The sequence below is a fragment of the Littorina saxatilis genome, linkage group LG2, assembly GCF_037325665.1.
Source record: "Littorina saxatilis isolate snail1 linkage group LG2, US_GU_Lsax_2.0, whole genome shotgun sequence".
NCBI lineage: Eukaryota > Metazoa > Mollusca > Gastropoda > Littorinimorpha > Littorinidae > Littorina > Littorina saxatilis.
The window spans coordinates 12368360-12391327 of NC_090246.1; the positions used below are offsets into that span (position 1 = coordinate 12368360).

At 43.5% G+C, this 22968-nt stretch overlaps 1 protein-coding gene across 1 annotated transcript in view; it reads right to left on the bottom strand.

The window, feature by feature from the left end:
• Nucleotides 1–7712: 7712 nt before the first annotated feature.
• The window catches only part of LOC138957168 (uncharacterized), a 51158-nt gene continuing 35902 nt past the window's right edge, over nucleotides 7713–22968 (bottom strand). The window contains exons 2-4 of the mRNA XM_070328329.1: nucleotides 10096–10137; nucleotides 8148–8278; nucleotides 7713–7724 (exon numbers count right to left, since the gene is read on the bottom strand). Of these exons, the coding sequence (XP_070184430.1) occupies nucleotides 7713–7724; nucleotides 8148–8278; nucleotides 10096–10137 (185 nt within the window). The remainder of the gene's footprint in view (nucleotides 7725–8147; nucleotides 8279–10095; nucleotides 10138–22968) is intronic.

Here is a 22968-nt window from a genome sequence, read left to right on the forward strand (position 1 = left end):
AACAACAAACAACAAATCACACTGACCTAGACAGAGACTTTTGCAAGGAGGAATGTTGTGGTGCCCCAGCGTCGAGTTGCCGGAGCAGGGAGGGAGGAAGGCGGAACAGCCAAAGAGCATGGAGTGCTTGTAGCAAGCCGTGGCGTCGGCCAGCCCCCTGATCAGGTTGAGGAGGTGAAGCACCTCGCCCTCCCCGACGTTGCCCAAGAGATTGGGGAAGGCCGTAGAGTTGAAGCCCTCCTGTCGGCACAGCTCGGTGCGGATCGGCACGCACTTGCCCGCTGCGGGTGCATAAGATGTGTTGAAAGACAAATAATTACGTTTGTTTTTAACACACACATACACACACACACACACACACACACACGCGCGCATACACACATTCTCACTCAATAACTCACTCACTTAAACACACACACAAAAACACTCCCCCACACCCACCTACCCCCCCTCCAACACACACATACTACTCACATCCATACTCCAGACAGGAAAAGGCAGTCTCACCATCCAAACAGTGAAGCAGGCAAGGCAGTTAAAGCGAAACTCACGTGTGTAAGGGTTCTGCATGCAGATCGACGGGTCCTTGCTTTCCGGCAGGCTGCCGCAGTCCACAGGGAAGGTTGCGCCTGGAGCCATGGACTCGTTGCAACGTCCCTTCACCTCTGTGGCAAGAAACACGTCCACATTAAAGACAATCGACACCGATTAAAGAAAGTCCACGGAGATGGCCGCGCCTGGAGCCATGGACTCGTTGCAACGCCCCTACACCTCTGTGCTAAGAAACAAGCCGACATTAAAGACACACGACACTGATTAAAGAAATAAAGACCACGCGGAAGGTCGCGCCTTGAGCCATGGACTTGTTGCAACGTCCCTTGATCTCTGTGGCAAGAAACAAGCCCATATTAAAGACAAACGACACCGATTAAAGAAATAAAGACGTCTCTTCTTGACGACCCCCCCCCCCCTCTTTTTCTAAAATAAATCCGCCTGTTCATGCCAATGCTTGCTATTCTCTCAGGTGCCAGAAATTTACTTCCGCATAACTCTCACTACTGTATTGCACATGTCGTAGGCGTATAGAGCGCTTAATTACCTGTATGTGAGACCAATGAACTAACACATACATTGCAAAGTTTACATGAACACAGGATAAAACCACACACTAATTGCCGTTTATGGCCACTCACGTGACATTTACTAACTGATGTAATTATTGGTTTCTGCACAATCATCACAAATAAAGATCTGAACATAAAAGAAAATGAAATTTTGTTGTTTCTCAGATCCCAGATTCTGAGCTCATTTTGACAAAAGGATCTTACTTACTATAATGCACACATCGTATGCGTTTATTTCCCTTTGTTTCGCAGATCCCAGATTCTGAGCTCACCTTGACAAAAGGATCTTACTTTAATGCACATATCGTATGCATTTGGCGTATTTACTTCCCTTTGTTTCTCAGATCCCAGATTCTGAGCTCACCTTGACAAAAGGATCTTTCTTACTTTAATGCACATATCGTATGCATTTGGCGTACTTACTTCCCTTTGTTTCTCAGATCCCAGATTGTAAGCTCACCTTGACAGAAGGATCGGCAGGGAGGTATAGGCTTGGACCCTGGACCGCACTCCGGGGCAAAAGCTCCGCAGATGAAGGTACGCATGTGGCCGTGGCAGAAGTGCGACATGGTCTGCTCCATCATGGCAAAGGCGTGACTCGCCACCTCCTGCGTGGGGTGTCCCAGAACGTTGGGGAACGCCGTGTGCTGGTACATCGTCACGTTCACACACTCAGGCATGCGGATCACCTCGCAGTGCTCTGTTCAAAGAGATGAAAAGAAAAAGAGAATGCGTCATGTCCTACAGGCTAAATATTTCGCCTCTTAAGGACAGGATATGGGTTATATGATAATTCGAGTTTTACGCCCTCACGGCTTTTTATGAGATAGGCTACACAAGTGTATGAGTGTTTAGGTGGTATCAGCAGAATGACCCAGGTCGTTTACGTGCCATTGTGGTGACACGGGGATGGGACATGGCTTCAGTCTCTGGGTCTGCACATAAAGTTGACCCGTGTCCGTCCCGGCCCGAATTCGAACCTGCGACCTTCCGATCACAAGTCCAGTGCTGTACCCACTGAGCTACATGGCCCCCGTCAAAGAGATGATATGAGAGCGTGGATTACACAGGGGATGTTCGGAAATAACTCTGTTGGATGTGTATGAGTTTCTGTAACTTTCAGAAAATAGAACGATGATCGCCGTTCAATTACGCATGCACACCGACGGGCAAACACGCAAGAACATCGACGCATTGCTTAGACTTTGAGTTTGAAATGAAACCCTCAAAATAGTCTTTTTTTTCTTTCTTTGCTTTGTATTTTGTGTCATTGAAAACGACCGTCTGCATAGCTTTGTCAGACCATCTGAATCATTCATTTCATACATTGTGGTAAAAAACATGAGCAATGACAAAATAATTGAGAAAGAAAACACACTTGAATCTGTCGCGCATAGTCAAACTGGTTAAAGGAGCGTTAAAAACTAACAACCAACCAACCAATGAAACAAAAGAAATCTAGCAACTTACCTGGCGGCATCACTGTGGTCATGGGTACTCTCACTGAAAGAAAAAAAAGACAACTGAATAAGCCATTAATGACTCCAGAATTGTACTTTCCAAAGGTAAGACAGTTAAGTTAAGCCATTTTGGTGTTACAGTGTATGGGTGGGTGGAAAGGGGGGGGGGGGGGGGGGGGGGCTTGGGTCACCATTCGGATTTACAGTGTAAAATTAAAGGCATCTGTGCCCAGAAAATCGGTCGGAAAACGGGGGATGTCGTCATTTGGAGGGGTCGTTATGAGAGATTCCACTGTAACCTTACGCATCTTTACGCAAACGTAAAAGCCTAAGCAGATTTATAAGGTTATTAATCATCTTCTGTAGTTCAAAAAAGGTTTATAGTAATATATTTAGTGTTTGTTGCGGCAGATTTTACATTTATGGTGAAAATTGCGGTCATGGACCCGCTTGTTATTTGCATACATACCATTCTTAAAACACACAAACGCTGGAGATATAACTTTTATAAAATAATCATGAGAAAATTGCCACTTGATTTTGATATGCGAAGATGAGCAAAGATAATAAGCAAGACTATCTTTCTTTCTTTCTTTATTTGGTGTTTAACGTCGTTTTCAACCACGAAGGTTATATCGCGACGGGGAAAGGGGGGAGATGGGATAGAGCCACTTGTTAATTGTTTCTTGTTCACAAAAGCACTAATAAAAAAATTGCTCCAGGGGCTTGCAACGTAGTACAATATATTACCTTACTGGGAGAATGCAAGTTTCCAGTACAAAGGACTTAACATTTCTTACATACTGCTTGACTAAAATCTTTACAAACATTGACTATATTCTATACAAGAAACACTTAACAAGGGTAAAAGGAGAAACAGAATCCGTTCGTCGCCTCTTACGACATGCTGGGGAGCATCGGGTAAATTCTTCCCCCTAACCCGCGGGGGAAAGCAAGACTATCACGGACATTGCTTGAAAAAGGGACGAAGATAAGGAAGCAACAGGCAATATCTCAAACAGCTCAGTTTGTACTCACCTTCTGGTTCCAAGGACACAGAATTGTCCCTGATGACGAATAAACTGTCCTTGAGACCATCTTCTATCAATGACGTCATCTGTTTGACGTCAGCAGGTAACAACACGTGCCGCCCACGGAGACCAATAACAAAATGAAGAACCACGCTACCTGAACTGAAAATAGAATAGAATAGAATTTAATTCTGTGTCTTGCAAAATATGTACACAGTAATCTAAAATGGGGGCGGGGAGCTGGGGGAGGGCAGGTGCCTCTCCACGTCCATTGAATCAACCCGCATGTTCTCTTCCCCGACGAATACAACACTAAACACGGAAACAAGACAGCCAGTAAGAAAGAAAGACAGAAGAAGAAGAAGGAGAAGAAGAAGAAGAAGAAGAAGAAGAAGAAGAAGAAGAAGAAGAAGAAGAAGAAGAAGAAGAAGAAGAAGAAGAAGAAGAAGAAGAAGAATAAGAAGAAGAAGGAGAAGAAGAAGAAGAAGAAGAAGGAGAAGAAGAAGAAGAAGAAGAAGAAGAAGAAGAAGAAGAGGAAGAAGAAGAAGAAGAAACAACACCCTGACCCCAACCTTATCTTTTTTTAACCCAACCTCTAAATAACCAAGCAATGTGTGGGTTTAAATAATCCCTTTTCTCCTTCCCGATCCACCCCCCCCCCCCCCAAAAAAAAGGATTGACGATGTTATATTAAGAGGTGGTTGTGTTGCAATTTAAGCAAAGTTGCAGGCGTATCTTGGAAATTAAGTAAACAAAAAAACAACAACATCCGCGCATTTAAAGCCCATTGCACGTTCGGTGCAGATGGATGATGAAGTCGCTGCTGCGGCGTTAAATTGATGTAGGTGATTTTCTTCGTTCCGCTTACGTCACGGGTTCATTTCTCTAATGCTTGTCCCGGGTAATGGTTTATATGAGCAGAATTTTAATTAACACACGCAGGTGGAATCATTCCTGTTCCTTGGAAAGAAATGCAAAAAAGCCCCCCCTCGTTACAAAACCAGAAAAAAACACACATAAACGAATATTCCCCTACCCCCACTGCGCTCAACCGCCACACCAATAACGAAATTAAGAAAGCAAGCCCTTCCCCGCCTCCTTCTCCTTTGCCCGACGCCACCTTCACCCCCCCCCGACCTCCCCCCTCCCCACATCCCATCATATCGGCTGTGTGGCTGAGGCCTTAGTTTTTTTATGTTAATATACTTGTATACTATATTCTAACAAAAAGAGAATAAAGTGAAGAAATGAAATACAAAAACAAAAATAAACAAAGACATGAACGAAACAAAGAAACGAACAAGTCACACACGTCATCTGAACTAGCAAAGCACACACCAAAGTTTCCCAACCCCCTCCCTCCCCTCACCACCAGCGACCCGGCCAACAAACTAACCTTTGCCTACATTTTGGGGAAAAAAACGGACACTATTTGTATGATAAGTAGACATGAAAATCCGAGAGATACGAAAGATAAACGGGTATGTAAGGGTTTAAAAGAGATACTTTTCCAATATACTTACCCAACGTGTAAAATATTGGTTGTGTTGTACATATCTTTAAATGAACTTTGCGAATAAATAGAATCCATCTGCACAATAGAAAAACAGCAAAGCAACAAATTATTACAACGGAAATAATTCATACAATGATAAAAAGTGTCAGATAGTAGTAGTAGTAGTAGTAGTAGTAGTAGTAGTAGTAGTAGTAGTAGTAGTAGTAGCAGTAGTAGTAGTAGTAGTAGTAGTAGTAGTAGTAGTAGTAGTAGTAGTAGTAGCAGCAGCAGCAGTAGTAGTAGTAGTAGTAGTAGGAGGAGGAGGAGCAGTTGTAGCAACAGCGGCAGCAGTAATAGTAGTAGTACTTTACTAATAGTAGTAGTGAGAATAGAAAGAGCATCCATATAACTAAGAAATACGTGCGTGCGTGCGTGCGTGCGTGCGTGCGTGTGTGTGTGTGTGTGTGTGTGTGTGTGTGTGTGTGTGTGTGTGTGTGTGTGTGTGTGTGTGTGTGTGTGTGTGTGTCCTTGCTTGTGCGCCCTTGCAGAGCTACTCCAAACGACATAATTTCTTTGTCATGTCTCAGTCAGACTTACATAACTAAAAACATAATTGGCCATTAGCCGAATCCAGCAAAACCCGAGGAGGTTCAAAATAGATTTTCTTATAGGCACCGCAGGCTTTTATATGATGAAACATAAATAATAAATGTGTGGAATACGTAACACTAACACAGAGACTAAAGGGAAGGAGCAACCTCTTTTTATAATGACCCTTGCTCTCGTTTGTAATAATGTTAGTACAAGTCATAGTATGTTTGACGAGAAAAAACACCTCATGATGCAGAAGTGCGCGTGTGTGTGTGTGTGCGCGCGCACGTGTGTGAGTGTGAGCTCTCTGTCTGTCTGTCTGTCTGTCTGTCTGTCTGTCTCTCTCTCTCTCTCTCTGCGGACAAAAAGCTCATTGTGTTTCGCCGGAGCTCAAAAAGTCGCTTTCTGTATAATAACCAATCTTGCTGTAGAATAATTAGCGTCTGAAAGTTGCCGTCTAACTGAGAACACTTGGAGGACTGTTACAGAAGGAACAAACATGCATATATAGCTACAGGCATGTGTTGAGATTTCATGTCTGTTGTTGTTGAGAATCGTAAACTAATGAGGCAGAGCGCTATTAAGAGATCAAATAACCAAAGGGAAGTTTGTTTGTTTGTTTGTTTGTTTGCTTAACGCCCAGCCGACCACGAAGGGCCATATCAGGGCGGTGCTGCTTTGACATATAACGTGCGCCACACACAAGACAGAAGTCGCAGCACAGGATTCATGTCTCACCCAGTCACATTATTCTGACACCGGACCAACCAGTCCTAGCACTAACCCCATGCATAATGCCAGACGCCAGGCGGAGCAGCCACTAGATTGCCAATTTTAAAATCTTAGGTATGACCCGGCCGGGGTTCGAACCCACGACCTCCCCCAAAGGGAAGTAAGCGCTCTAAATGCATACGATATGTCTAATGGAGTAAGCGAGAGTTATACGGAGCCCATCTCCTTTTACAGATTTTTATATTGACGATGGTATAAAGGGTGGGTGTGTGGGAATTTATGCACAGTTGCAGGCCTATCTTGGAAACTAAGTGAACAAAAAACAACATCCACGCATTTAAAGCCCAATGCAGGTTCGGTGCAAATTGTTGTTGTTGAGGTCTTCTTGAGGTACACAATGGAGGCGCCCTCAAATCACTAGCGAGGGGTCTGTCGGAAACACGTGGAAACGGGCGCGTGTTTCCCTTACACCCCTCGCTAGTGATTGGCCCCTCCAATATTTGTACGAGGTTTTGTCGCAAGAAAAGGTCACTCTCCCACAACCCATACAAAACAGCTCGCTATCTCTTTCTCTCTCTTCCATCTCTCTCTCTCTCTCTCGCTCTCTCCCTCTCTCTCTTCCATCTCTCTCTCTCTCTGCCCTCTCTCACCGACAGACAGAGACCTTAACAGTAATTTCACCAGCTTCCTTGTAGCAGTATAAAAAGGGTTGTCAGTCGTTCTGAATGATTTGCTCATCTCCACCACGACAAGGCTCGGGGAATAAAAACTCGTCGAGCCCGCAGACGGCGATTTTGCTTCTTGTATAATCTGATCATGTCGCCTCCCTTACAGATTTGTCCAATAAATTTGTATTTTGCCTCACGACCGTCACTGGATAAAAACCCGCCGAGTTATAAAAATGCTGGTGTCTGGGCCCCAATACAAGACCTGAAGGTCGCGATCTGGATTGTCAATGTCGTACCAGAGTTTCTTAGCTACTATTTTGTCGAAAACGAGAGCGATCCAAGTAAGAAGGACACCATGATGTCAAAAGACCCATCTATGAAACATCTTTACCACTTTCACTAGGATTAAATGATCGCTGATTTTATTCTAAGAGAGAGATTGACTGAGAAAGATGCCTTCTGACGTGAGCTGAACAAACACCCTCGAAAGCACGAGCTTTATTCATTTCTCCCCTCGCAAAAAAGGAAGCACACCCACCCACACACACCCACCCACACACACACACCCACGCACCAAGGGAACATGATACGTGTTTGAGACACATCCCTCGCTAGTGACTGGCCTATAATGTCACGTGGAAAAGCTTGAAGCAATTGAAGCAATAGTATTCACTCTTTCACAACCCATACAAACCCGTTATTTCCGAACATCGCCTATTTTTGTTTGTTTGTTTGCTTAACGCCCAGCCGACCACGAAGGGCCATATCAGGGCGGTGCTGCTTTGGCATATAACGTGCGCCACACACAAGACAGAAGTCGCAGCACAGGCTTCATGTCTCACCCAGTCACATTATTCTGACACCGGACCAACCAGTCCTAGCACTAACCCCTCAATGCCAGACGGGAGGCGGAGCAGCCACTAGATTGCCAATTTTAAAGTCTTAGGTATGACCCGGCCGGGGTTCGAACCCACGACCTCCCGATCACGGGGCGGACGCCTTACCACTAGGCCACCGTGCCGGTGAACATCGCCTATTGTACTGACCTTAAACTGAAAGGACCGAAGAAGAAGGCTGAATGATGATGAAGTACTGTCCTCATATTCCTTTTTATATACAGAAAATGGTCCATCAACAATGGTAAGGCTGCCTTGGAGTTGTCTGCTCGAGCTTATCACTGAAATAAAAACAAAACATGATTGACAATTCACTCTAAACTGAAGTGTTTCCCTTTTGAACATCCTTTTTGTAACCAGTTTTGAACACAATGTGATACAGTAGAAGCAGAAGGAAGCACATGGTAAACACTAGTTTATCCTACATACGTGAGAGAGACACCCGTGAGATAATAATCGTTCAAATCACACGTGTGTATATCATGTAAATGAGGTCATGTCAAGCAAGTCTGGCAGGGACCTGTTTTTCCACTACTTATGATGCCAAAGTCACCGAGACAAACGTCATTATAGAAACAAAAATTGCGCTCGATGAATCTTTAGAACTAACACGTCACGCCACACTTTCAGAGTGACGTTTCTTTGCTTTGACGTAATAGATTGCACGAGGCTTTAGAAGAGATCGAGGTTCCAAAACAAGCGTCTTCAATTTAGCTGCCTCGACTGCAAGACATTTTCAGTAAAATACACGTAAGTACAGTATGTAGGATAAACAGAATGGCTTGCTGTGTCGTACCAGATTTACACTCGTTGCTTTTTCAAATAATGAACAGCTCGCTTTCGCTCGCAGTTAAATATTAAAAAACCAAAACTCGTGTAAATCTGGTACGAGACAGCAAGCCATGTAGTATTCTCTATGTTCATTTGAACGTTTCATATTGTTGCCAGTAGAGTTACGTACTATGTCAAACTGTGTTCAAAAGTGGTCACAGAAAGGGTGTTCAAAAGTGGAACACTGAAATTAAGAGAAAGACAGAGCTATATGTTTGTTTGTTTGTTTGCTTAACGCCCAGCCGACCACGAATGGCCATATCAGGGCGGTGCTGCTTTGACATAAAACGTGCGCCACACACAAGACAGAAGTCGCAGCACAGGCTTCATTATTCTGACACCGAACCAACCAGTCCTAGCACTAACCCCATAATGCCAGACGCCAGGCGGAGCAGCCACTAGATTGCCAATTTTAAAGTTTTAGGTATGACTCGGCCGGGGTTCGAACCCACGACCTCCCGATCACGGGGCGGACGCCTTACCACTAGGCCAACCGTGCCGGTAGAGCTATATGTGATCGGATTAGGTTCACCATGACACCTCCCTCCAGTAATCATTTACAGCATGCAAGACACATATTACGCTTTAGCAATTCTAACACCGCTTGACTGCAGTTTAAGCCAAGATCATCTTCATAAACTGGAGAAAACAAACTGCACATGATTATCTTTCTTTTTCCGCTTTCAGATTTCAACGAAAAAATATATTTCTTGTTACAATATGCACCGGGAAAACGTGTCAAATAAGTCGGGAAAAACCTTTTATCTACAGCCATTTTCGAAAACAAATTTCTTACTGGTGAATCCAAGTTTATGACAATTAGCAGAGACAGAGGGCAGGTCACGATACCATAATACAGACAGTTTGCTTCATCCGTAAGCTCGTTTTTCTTTGCTGTCAGATATATTCTTTACTTAAAACACACACAGACACAGACAGACACTGACAGACAGACAGACAGACAGACACACACACAAAGCCATTCAACGTAGATTGTTTTCTGCTGAGTGTCAGCTGTTTTTAATTGAGACTTATGAATATAGCAGACACGGAGGAGGCAGAGGTACACCCACGCGTAGATTTTGCCTCTTCTATCACACAAAAATGAAGCCACCTACCCTCCACCCCCACCCAAGAGTAGGAATCAGTCATCTGTTAAAGTAAGGACTCGTTTATGTCCAGACCGTATTTTGCGGTAACAAGTTCTAAAGAAAGGGATCAAAATGCAATAAAAAAGAAAAGAAAAAAAAAGCTGACATTTACTCACCAGGTGCGGATGATGTGTATAATGAAGATGTGTCTTGATCACCTGCAACAGAAATAACAAACAATTAGTCACTTGGCAATCACATTACCGAAACACTGCCAGGCCTTCATTTCAATGGTTCTCGACATCGGAATTAGATAGAAAAAATAAAAGTACACATAGGTAGGTAGGTAGGTAGGTAGGTAGATAGCTAGATAGATATAGGTAGGTAGGTAGGAAGGTAGGTAGTTAGGTAGGTAGGTAGGTAGTTAGGTAGGTAGGTAGGTAGGTAGGTAGGTAGGTGCGTATATGATGATGGAGATGATGATGATGTTGGTAAGGACGATGACGATGACATTGAACTTATCCGTACTAATTTAGTCATTAGTACTATTTATCGGGGCATTGAGTGTAACAGACATACTGTAATACTGGGAGGTCTTTTCCTGTCAGCCGAATTGACAGCTGCTAGACCCGACATCAATATATTTCCAACGATCCCGTTGACTGACATTTGTAGTAAGACTCACATATTTGGAAGTCTACTGTGAGGAATCAATTGTGAGGAATCTTAACAATAAGCACCGGTTTCTATAATAAGTCTCCCTTATTGGACAGTAACACAGCTGTAGCTGTACGTAGCTTTCTTTAATTTCTGGCGAAAAAAAAGGCTGAGTGCATGAAAGGCAAAATGAACCATTCAATGTCCATTTGGTCATTCGAATGTTCGTCATCAGACGCGGTTTAGGGCGTGTGTTGCGCTGTCGAGGCGTCCACGTTTTGCACAACAACCTCTGTGGCCGCAAGGAACATACTGCCTGTACAGATTTACTAGTGTTCCTCGAAAGTTATAACCCTAACAACGACAATTAATTAGACAGGGCTATCCCGAAATCGGATTTTGGCTGCCGTAATGACGGGGAAAAACGATCAAACAAGTTAAAACCCAATCGACTCGTGCAAAAGCCGTGTCCGTGGGAGTTTCAGCCCATGACTGCAGAAGAAGAAGAAGAAGTTGACATTGCGAGGAAGCAGGGCTCAGGTGCACGAGAAAGTTACCAACCGGTCGGGAGCCGGTCACGGTGTTGGATTGGTTGAAATTGAGATTCGCCGTGATTTCAACGAATCAGACCCCACTGTTTGTTCTCGGTCATTTGTGAGGACCCTTCTCAGTTTCGGTTCGTGCACCTCCGCCCTGGTAGCCGCCCAGAGGCAGTGCTCGCTGTTCCTGTTCGAACCAGAACTTTATCTCCGTTCCTTAAACATCAAAATTGCATGACCCGCTGCAGCATCGGCTAGATCGATTCAAAAGCCAGCTTCCTTCGCCGATCTTGAAGTGAACCTTCATTCAGTGCAGAAATAGGGAACCTCATTTCAGTGCAGTCTCCATCGTTTGCTCGACAAGACTGGGAAGGGTCCGTGTCCCACAACTCGAGTGTTCGTGTCTGACCTACTCCAGGCTCTCAGCGTAGACTATTAAAAAGACGTCTTGGCTCTCGGCACGTGCTTCACGCCGCCCCAACTCGGTCAAAAAGGGCTGCACGAGTACACGAGGGACAACACCAAGGAGGGGTCTGTCTCAAGAAGCATCAAACAGGATCAGACCCCCCCCCCCCCCCCCCGCCGTCTTCCTGTGCCCTCCCCATAGCTCTCGCTGCACACTCTCTCCCTGTCTCTCTCTCTCTTTTTCTCTGGGCTCTCTCTCCCATTGTCTCACTCTCTCTCTTTTCGTGTTTATAGAGGCGTGTTTTGGGTGTGCTTGGCAGGAGTGAATGTTTCTTAACCGTAATGTGAAGACACATTCCCAAACCTAGTGGGCAATAACATATTCTGTCTTCTGTATTATCTCTCTCTCTCTCTTACAGATTGTAAGAAAAGGCCAAGCCTTAAATCTGTATTCTTGTAAAATAAAGTTCAGTCAGTCAGTCAGTCAGTCAGTCTCTCTCTCTCTCTCTCTTTCTCTCTCTCTCTCTCTCTCTCTCTCTCTCTCTCTTTCTCTCTCTCTCTCTCTCTCTCTCTCTCTCTCTCTCTCTCTCTCTCTCTCTTACAGACACACATTTCCCCTTCTCACCCACTTGCCCGGCAAAATGAAAAGAGTCGACGCGAAAATAAACGTCTGGGCAATGATTTCCACTGATGTCCCAGAGTCTGTGCCTGGCAGCTTATGACGTGGCCGACAGTAGGAAGAGATGTTATTGGCTTTATTGGGACGCTGGCTTCAGCGGAGACGCGTTGCACGAGTCTATAATATACGTCTGTGTTGTCCGCATCTCTTGACAGGGGAATTTGATGGTCTACGCATCTGCTCTCCAGACGATGAAAGGATGCTCAGAGTCGACAACGTAAATCCACGTATTAGCTTCTTATTCGTTTTCTTATTTTTCAGTCTACGCAGATTTTGGAGAAACTGCAATTTTCCTGGTAAACGCTTGAAACCAATTTTGGTAATTGCAGGGTGAAAAAAGGATCGTTGTGGTATTTCACAACAGTTGGACACTCATATCTGTGTCTCTACGCATTTCTCTCACTCGATTTAACCTGTCTGATCAGGGAATATTTGGAGAGGTTCTTCTTCTGCGTTCGTGGGCTGCTACTCCTACATACTCAGGCAGGAGTGGGTATTTACGTGATTGTCCTCCCCCCTCCCACCCCCCATTAAGGCACTCATAGTTACATTCCGGTGGATGTATTCTGAATGTGCTTGTGTTTCTGTATCCCACCGAACTCTTTTTCGCGCGTATACTTGTTCTTGAACTTGCGCGCACACACGAAGGCATTAGTAGGTTTGCACATAACTTGACATTGGAGATCGGAAAAATCTCCACCCTTAACCCACCAGGCGGAGCCGGGATTCGAACCCCGAACCTTCCACGTGGAAGGCCGACGTCCTAACCACTAGGCTTCGCGCCCGTTATTTGAACAGTTTACCAGCTTATCTCCGTCCCCAATTTGTATCATAGGTGGTGTCATATTTTGTGTGTGTCTGACGTGTTTGTTTGAGAGAAATTGTCGGCAAAACTATTTTGTACGTTTTTCAGGATCGCCGTTACCCACATAGCAAACTCTTTATTTTCTCGTGTATGAACGGCTCCTTCCTTATCCTTTTCCCATGTGAGATTGGCAAACATAACTACTTGCTAGTGCACGTATATATTCGTGCATTTCAATATTTCAATTGCATACTTCTCAAATACTCAGGCTATTCGATTGAACTATTTTTTAGGAACTCTGGAACTCTCTTCTTCCCTTCTCTGTCAGACACTGCACCTCTCTCACCTCTTTTAAACAACAGTTGAAAACTTTCTTTTTCACAGAATATTACACCAACCTGGCCTAATGTCTTCTTCATTCCATTTCTGCACATACTCCTCTCCCATAAAGTTGTTGTGATTGTTGAGAGTGTTAGCTGTGTATGTTTGTATATATATTGTGTGTATTGCATTATGATTATTGTGTGAACAGTACATGTGGTGATTTGTGTCTGTATGATTAGTTTGTTTTATGTAGGTTGTACTTTTAATTGTTCTATTCTGTATATATATATGTGCTTTTGTAAAGGGCCTAGCGCCATAGGTTAGGCACTTAAAAATGTCCAGTTATTATTATTATTATTACATGTACATTACACATGGTTAAATAAGATTTGTGACGAATTATAGTCCACTGTGCCACATGAGTAAATTAATACAGTAGTTACTTTTGCAAGTAGCTTACTCTAGTGCCTTCATGCATCCACTGAGTTTAGTGCTTTGATTTCCATAGATCTCTCTCGCTCTCCGTCCGAAACAATACTACTCTTCCACAGTGATCTTCGACCTTCTCACATGTTGCACTTTGAAGCCAGGTTATAATTCGCAGCTCAGCCGTGTCAAGCGATGTCAAAATGGCGGCAACAAGAACAACAACTTAGCGCCGGTCGGCTGAATGGAAGCCTCCGATGAATGAACCTCGCAAGCACTTCGATCTTCAGCTTCCGGAGGAGCGAAAGAACATGTACGGGGCATGCGCAGTCAGTCAATCTGCTTTGATGGGATCTGGTGGGTCTAAGACTATTGCGTTCTTGACGTGATCCCGTGCGAGATCACTAGAGAAAGAGCGGCGGTGGAAACGGGTTTGCGAAGGTGCCATTTACAACTCTATAAGAAAAAGAACAATAGAAGGACAGGAAGAAAGAAAGAAAGAAAGAAATGTATATTTTCTTCAACATGTTTAAATTCGAGCATACTGTCTATTACATTTTGTGTAAACTACTCAGAAAGACAGAAACAAAGAAAGAAAGAAAGAAAATGTATTTTTTCTTCAACATATTTAAATTCCGGCACACTGTCTTTTACGTTTTATGTAAACTACTCAGAAAGAGCGAAAGAAAGAAAGAAAGAAATTTATATTTTCTTCAACATGTTTAAATTCAGGCATACTGTTTACATTTTGTCTAAACTACAAGCATATTAAGTGCAGTTTTTGTATGACAGAGCTGAAACAATGTACAATACAATGGCTAGGGAAATATAGCAGCTACAGTTGGAAAGAAAGGATTTGATTGTGCTGGTATTCATTATTCTGATAATCTTAATTCACTACGAGCCTCCTTTGAAACTACATTGAAACATTTGCTGCGTTTGGTTTAAACAAGTTTATTCAATAAATTTCATTGGTACTATTGCCGCATACATGAAATTAGGAACATGGAGCACAACAAGCTAATTTGCTGCGTTTGTTGGCTTATATAGAACTAACGTAAGGCCGACTCTTGGAGATCTTTTATCGATATTTTACCGATCTAGATTCTGAAACTTTAAAAAAATGGAATTGTTCACTTATTTGTTTTGGCTTAACCAAGGTTTTATTCAGTTAGACATGGTACAGTAGTAAAACAAGAAATAGTAGGGACACGAACTCAAGCGAACGCTTATATTACGGGCCGTATTATTTGTTTTCATCTTTGTCACTTAAAACACAAATATTGCTTGGAAATTCAAGTCGCTTCATCCGAGTGGAAAGTAAGCACCAACAGAGCCGCGCTACCTAGGTGCGTGTCTGTTTTGATGTTATCGCCATCTGATTGGACGAATGATCGACCAAGGTATATTACGTGACACAGTGATGACACGGGGGTGAGACATGGATACCGACAGAGTCTGCACATACAAGTTGACCCCTTGTGTGTGACAGTCCGGATTCGAACCCGTGACCGAGGATCAAATTCAAGTGCTCTACGAACTGAGCTACTGGGCTCCCCGTTTTCTTCAAATGTCGCTATTTTCGTAACAAAGATCTTTCCTGAATACGTCGTTAGGCCCCATGCTAAAGTGGAGTCATGGAGGTAAAAACAGGTCGCGTAAGGCGAAATTACTACATTTAGTCAAGCTGTCGAACTCACAGAATAAAACTGAACGCACTGCATTTTTTCACCAAGACCGCATACTCATAGTTTCGTCAGTCCACCGCTCGTGGCAAAGGCAATGAAATAGACAAGCCAGAATAGTGCGGTAATGGTCGCGCTGAGAAGGATAGCACGCTTTTTACATTTAGTCAAGTTTTGACTAAATGTTTTAACGTAGAGGGGGGAATCGAGACGAGGGTCGTGGTGTATGTGCGAGTGTATGTGTGTGTGTGTGTGTGTGTCTGTGTGTGTGTGTGTGTAGAGCGATTCAGACTAAACTACTGGACCGATCTTTATGAAATTTGACATGAGAGTTTCTGGGTATGAAATCCCCGAACGTTTTTTTCATTTTTTTGATAAATGTCTTTGATGACGTCATATCCGGCTTTTCGTGAAAGTTGAGGCGGCACTGTCACGCCCTCATTTTTCAACCAAATTGGTTGAAATTTTGGTCGGGTAATGTTCGACGAAGCCCGGACTTCGGTATTGCATTTCAGCGTGGTGGCTTAAAAATTAATTAATGACTTTGGTCATTAAAAATCTGAAAATTGTAAAAAAAAATATTGTTTTTATAAAACGATCCAAATTTACGTTTATCTTATTCTTCACCATTTTCTGATTCCAAAAACATATAAATATGTCATATTGGGATTAACAAGAAGAGCAAACGCTCGATCGAGTCACTTTCGCAGTTCTGAATATTATATGAGGCATCAGATGGACAGGAAGAAATTGCTATTCACAACACAATGAGTCACGTTCACATAAAATTTGAGCCCGGTCACTTTTATAGTTTCCGAGAAAAGCCCAACGTTAAGTTGTGTGTTGCCGAACAGAAAAGGCTAGTTATCTCCCTTGTTTTTCTGATAACGTTCGTAAAAGGCTACAGATGTAAATACTTTGATGTAAAGAATAATCCTACAAAGTTTCAATCACATCCGATGAACTTTGTCAAAGATATAAAATGTCTAATTTTTCCTTTGACGCTGACCTGTGACCTTGAAAAAGGTCAAAGGTCAACGAAACCATCGTTAAAGTGTAGAGGTCATTGGAGGTCACGACTAAACAAAATATGAGCCCGATCGCTTTGATAGTTTCCGAGAAAAGTCCAACGTTAAGGTGGTGTCTACGGACGGCCGGCCGGCCGGACGGCCGGCCGGACAGACTAACACTGACCGATTACATAGAGTCACTTTTTCTCAAGTGACTCAAAAACAAGCTCTGAAAATTAAATATATAAAAATTATTATCAAAATTAAATTTTCAAAATCAATTTAAAAACACTTTCATCTTATTCCTTGTCGGTTCCTGATTCCAAAAACATAGATATGATATGTTTGGATTAAAAACACGCTCAGAAAGTTAAAACGAAGAGAGGTACAGAAAAGCGTGCTATCCTTCCCAGCGCAACTACTACCCCGCTCTTCTTGTCAATTTGGATCGTTTTATAAAAAAAATAATTTTAATTACAATTTTCAGATTTTTAATGACCAAAGTCATTAATTAATTTTTAGGCCACCAAGCTCAAATGCAATACCAAAGTCCGGCCTTCGTCGAAGATTGATTTGCCAAAATTTGAAAAATTTGAAAAATGAGGGTGTGACAGCGCTGCCTCAACTTTAACAAAAAGTCGGATATGACGTCATCAAAGACATTTATCGAAAAAATGAAAAAAAACATCCGGGGATGTCATACCCAGGAACTCTCATGTCAAATTTTCTTAAAGATTGGTCCAGTAGTTTACTCTCAATCGCTCTACACACACACACGCACACACACACACACACATACACCACACCCTCGTCTCGACTCTACGTTAAAACATTTAGTCAAAACTTGACTAAGTGTAATGAAGGTGTGACAGTTCCGCCTCAACTTTTACAAAAAGCCGGATATGACGTCATAAAAAACATTTATGGAAAAAATGAAAAAAACGTCTGGGGATTTCATACCCAGGAACTCTCATGTAAAATTTCATAAAGATCGGTCCAGTAGTTTACTCTGAATCGCTCTACACACACACACACACACACGCGCACAGACAGACAGACAGACAGACACACACATACACCACGACCCTCGTCTCGATTCCCCCTCTATGTTAAAACATTTAGTCAAAACTTGACTAAATGTAAAAAGGATCACCAAAGAAGATCAGGCATTTTGGTTGTATTTTTACCACAAGTTTGTTTGAAGGATTTTAACGATTACTGAAGAAAAAGCAGTTCCACCATGATCGGGATTTAAATAAAAACCTTTATTTCTTTTATTGTTTTAAACTTTCAGCTTCACTTTTTATTATAGTCCTCAAAAAAGGAAGTGCTCGTTTACAGGCACACACACAGGCACATCCACATATCAAGGAAGTGCTCGTTTAAACTGACAACACACACACACACACACACACACACACACACACACACACACACACACACACACATACATACACACACACACTATCCGTTGGAACCATTGTTCCTGTTTTGATACATACGTTTTCTTTTCATCACTCACAATATCTCAATAAAGAAAACATCTCAAGACGGTAGTAGCGATCGACTTGTACCTGTACCTGCCGACCAATACAGATACTGTGGGGACCCTTTCAAAGTGGAACACATGTGGACAAATTAGCAGCGAGAGGTCATTAGATTAGCCAGCGTGTTTTGTCTGTCCAGCGTCTGCGAGTTGGACACGTCGGCTGTTCAATCAATGAGACCAACTCCCTTTTGACCCCTGTGTCTCCCCCCCCCCACCCCTGATTGGGTTCTGTTCTATTACAGCTCAGTCATCTGTTCTGTCTCTTAGCCTCCCTTGTTCGTTTTATAGGACTTGTAGATTGAGTCCCTGATCAAATTTGTCACCGACCTTGTTTCCAATCTTTGCCCGGGCCTCTGTAATGAAGGGGGCTGTTTGGGATCCATTGATAAAAGAGCGATTGAATTTTCGGAAGTCTCTTCAGACTGGCTCAAAGCGCGCACGCAAACACGCGAGCACACAAAAACACAGGCAGAAAACAGGAAAACATTTGCGGGAATCATCTCATTGCCCCCTTGCAACGGTAAACCTGAGAGTTGTCTACGGAAAGAGAGAGAGAGAGAGAGAGAGAGAGAGAGAGAGAGAGAGAGAGAGAGAGAGAGAGAGAGAGAGAGAGAGAGAGAGAGAGAGAGGGACACGGACAGACAGAGATATTGAACGAAAAATACTTATTCTGTTTTAAAGTTATATAAATCAGACGAACATGAACAGCATTCTCCGGAAGGCGAAATGCTCTGTGGAATCCAACAAACAACGGTTAAACTGCACGCTAATCGTTTTTCTTTCACCCAGAGACAAAGAATTGGCAGTGTCACAGTGTCTCACTAGCCGAGTCCCTGGGGAAATCAAACGCCCCCCCCCCCCTTATACACATGCAGTCGTGTAAACATTTATCTGGCAAAGAGAAGAACAAGAACCTAAAGACATGCAGGAAGATGAAGAAGCTGGGACGACCCCGCTCAACTCCCTGTCCTAAGAATGCCATGGTCCCTCTGGTAATTGGATCGCAACGAAAATTCGTCTTCTTCAATCGCCTTCAAGTCAAAAACACCGATTGAGACGTGAATAATTGCATACGACAAACTGACCCAGATGAAAACGATCACATATTTTTTAGTTTTAACGAAGTTTTTTTCCTCCCACAAACAGATTATTAACCTTCAACATAAAAGGTGGAAAACCTTGTTAAACTGATATATTTTTGAAGGTTTCACCTTTAATTCTGCGTTGATTTGTATACTCCAAATTGATGGTTCGTTATCTCAAACAGAAATAGAATGTGCACACTGAAGTCAATTGACCCGGCTGAACTCCCAGTGCGTGTAATGCTATAGTCCCTGTGGTAATTTGGACGTGACGAAAATTCATTATCTGTAATTGTGATGAAGACAAAAACATCGACATTGACACGAATAACTGCTGGTAAATACACTCACACATCAGCGTTCCCCAGAGGAGCCCAATAGACGCTTTCTGGAAATAACTCTGCCTGGTTTGTATGAGTTATGAAAGAGTGAATACTCTTGGAAAAAGTGAGACCAATTACTAGCGAGCGGCCTGCGTCCATGCGTGGGCAACCCATACAAATCCGACAGAGTTATTTCCAACATTGTCTATTCTCACGATGTTTTCTTTTGTCAGTTTTGATCAATCTGTAAACCGGCACGGATGGCCTAGTGGTAAGGCGTCCGCCCCTTGATCGGGAGGTCGTGGGTTCGAACCCCGGCCGGGTCATACCAAAGACTTTAAAATTGGCAATCTAGTGGCTGCTCCGCCTGGCGTCTGGCATTATGGGGTTAGTGCTAGGACTGGTTGGTCCGGTGTCAGAATAATGTGACTGGGTGAGACATGAAGCCTGTGCTGCGACTTCTGTCTTGTGAGTGGTGCACGTTATATGTCAACAGCACCGCCCTGATATGGCCCTTCGTGGTCGGCTGGGCGTTAAGCAAACAAACAAACAATCAATATGTAATAGAAACGAATGATCAGAGTATTAATAATCTGTAAACTTGTACACTCACGAAGATTAATCCTTTAATTATGCGTTATTTTGGTCACATTATATCAAAAGTCATTCTTTTATCAATTTTGAGTTATTTTGGTCAAGTTATTTCGAAAGTCATGCACACAGTCTTGTATTATTTGCGCGTTATTTTGGTCAAGTTATTTCGAAACTCAGTCTTATGTGCTTCTCAGCTCATACAGAAATAGAAGGTGTGTGTGGAATTGTGTCTTCCCTTTGGTAATTTGGACGTGAATGAAATTATCTGAAATCGTGAAGACAACAAGGTCGACTGAGGCAGCCCACAGCATCAGGATATATTGACAACAGTCTCGGATAGCAATGAATATCAACGGAAAGGACGATACAAAAATAATAACCAAACCTCGGTTTAACGAATGCTTTTTTTTCGCAAAAGAACGACCACAATAACAATTATTTGTAATGTACAGTGTCGATAACCCCCCCCCCCCACTTCTTTAATTCTCCGTTATTTCGGTTAAGTTATTACGAAAGTTAACCTTTCACGCTGCTTCAGCTCAGGTAACAAGTGCACAGTTAAAGCGACAAACAGAAGAGTTATTCACTAAAAATACATCCTTAATAAAACAGACAAAGTCCTAAAACAAGGGAGCCGATTTAGCTGCCTCAGTTGCTAACATTTCCGATTGACGGCTCCAATTAAGAACGGTTGACAAGGAGAGGCAATCGTGCAGAATATGAAGGACAGAATCATGCACCCCAAACTTCTTCACCCCATTGAGCGTAAAATTGAGCTGACTTCGTGATAGTTTCAGCGTGTATGTCACTGTTTTTGTAAGAAATGTCACGGATTTTCCTTTTTTTAACTTCTTCCTACAGTGTGGGCGTGTTTTTGATGAAGTCACGTGTGAGAAAAAAACACCCAACTTGGTTATAAAAAAACAACGACATCGAGGATGATAATGTTGTTTTACGCCCTCACGGTTAAACCATTAGGGGCATGTTTCCGAGTGTCACCCCGACTTTAGATGAGATAGACAATTGTATGCGTGTTTAGATGTAGCTTAATCAGCCACCTGCACTTATGGCAGAATGACCGAAGCCTTTTACGTGCCACTGAGGTCACACGGGGGTGGGACATGGATACAGTCTCTGAGTCTGCACATAAAGTTGACCTGTGTCCGCCCCGGCCTGGATTGCAACCCGTGATCCTAGGATCACAAGCCCAGTGCTCTGCCACCTGAGCTACCCGGGATCCTAGGATCACAAGCCCAGTGCTCTGCCACCTGAGCTACCCGTGATCCTAGGATCACAAGCCCAGTGCTCTGCCACCTGAGCTACCCGTGATCCTAGGATCACAAGCCCAGTGCTCTGCCATCTGAGCTACCCGTGATCCTAGGATCACAAGCCCAGTGCTCTGCCACCTGAGCTACCCGGGATCCTAGGATCACAAGCCCAGTGCTCTGCCACCTGAGCTACCCGTGATCCTAGGATCACAAGCCCAGTGCTCTGCCACCTGAGCTACCCGTGATCCTAGGATCACAAGCCCAGTGCTCTGCCACCTGAGCTACCCGGGATCCTAGGATCACAAGCCCAGTGCTCTGCCACCTGAGCTACCCGTGATCCTAGGATCACAAGCCCAGTGCTCTGCCACCTGAGCTACCCGTGATCCTAGGATCACAAGCCCAGTGCTCTGCCACCTGAGCTACCCGTGATCCTAGGATCACAAGCCCAGTGCTCTGCCACCTGAGCTACCCGGGATCCTAGGATCACAAGCCCAGTGCTCTGCCACCTGAGCTACCCGTGATCCTAGGATCACAAGCCCAGTGCTCTGCCACCTGAGCTACCCGGCCCCAAACATCGAGGAGGACTAATCACAAGACATAGTCTTACTGCGAGTGTAAAGACGGCGGAAAGAAGAAAACATGACAGTTAGCTGCATAACATTCCTCAAAAGACAAAGTGCGGATGCCTACATATCGGGGTTATCGGAAACGGTCGTACAGTAATCTTCCCATTTGAATGACAGAGTTACCTTCTCTGCAGCAAGTGGTCCTGCGAGTGTTAGGCGTGGGTACGCCCATTAACAACTACAACCAACAAGAAAATTAGAGGCATACAATTGTATGTTCGTTTTAGAAATCGTCAAGTCGGTTTAACCTTGACAATGTTTGACATGGATGAAAAAAGAACAATAACTAACTTTGACTTTAAAGGCACAGTGCAGCTCACAGTCTTCGTTTTGCGTTTTTGTTGCAGCTGAGTGCATTTACAGTTCAAAAATCCTCCTATGGTAGTAAAACAAACCCAAAACTACCCAACGACAACATCTGTGAAGCTCGACAGTTTCTTGTTCACGCGAGTGCATAAATTAACCTAGTTATTACGTGGTGTTTGGTCGGAGTTCGATTCAACTGAGTGATTCCGGCCTCCATTTTGTTTTACACAAACTCATGATGACGTCTGACATAGTTTCCTAGTGACGTGTCTTTTTGTGCATGATGTGGTGATCTACCTGATCTAAATTTAGATCCAAAAATAGGCCAAGACCAGCCGGGTCCGAGTACGAAATTAATTCGTAAAAAAATCGCAGTTCTTGACTCTTTGGGTGCAAGTCAATGAAACTTGGTAGTTCTTCTAACGGATAGCTGCCTGAGGTATGACTAAAAGCCCCAGGGGCTCCGTGCACCTGGATTTGACAAGCTCAGTACCTTTAACTTGTCAGCGTAAGAGAAAGGGTGGACATGGTCATATGTGTTCTCATTAGCTGTTCGTGGAGAGTAACAACCCTCATCTACCCGCGCCCTCCCCTCCCACCCCCCTCTGGAGACAAAAACAGTCAAAAGAGTTAGCGTCTGAAACACAGAATCCTGCCTGTCGTCTGTGTCCACGGAAACAATATGTAAATGCTGTCACACGTGATCCCCTCAGACCCTGGTCCCCATGACATCGAGAAGTTGCTGCTTTCATTCTTGAGGCTGAGTTCATA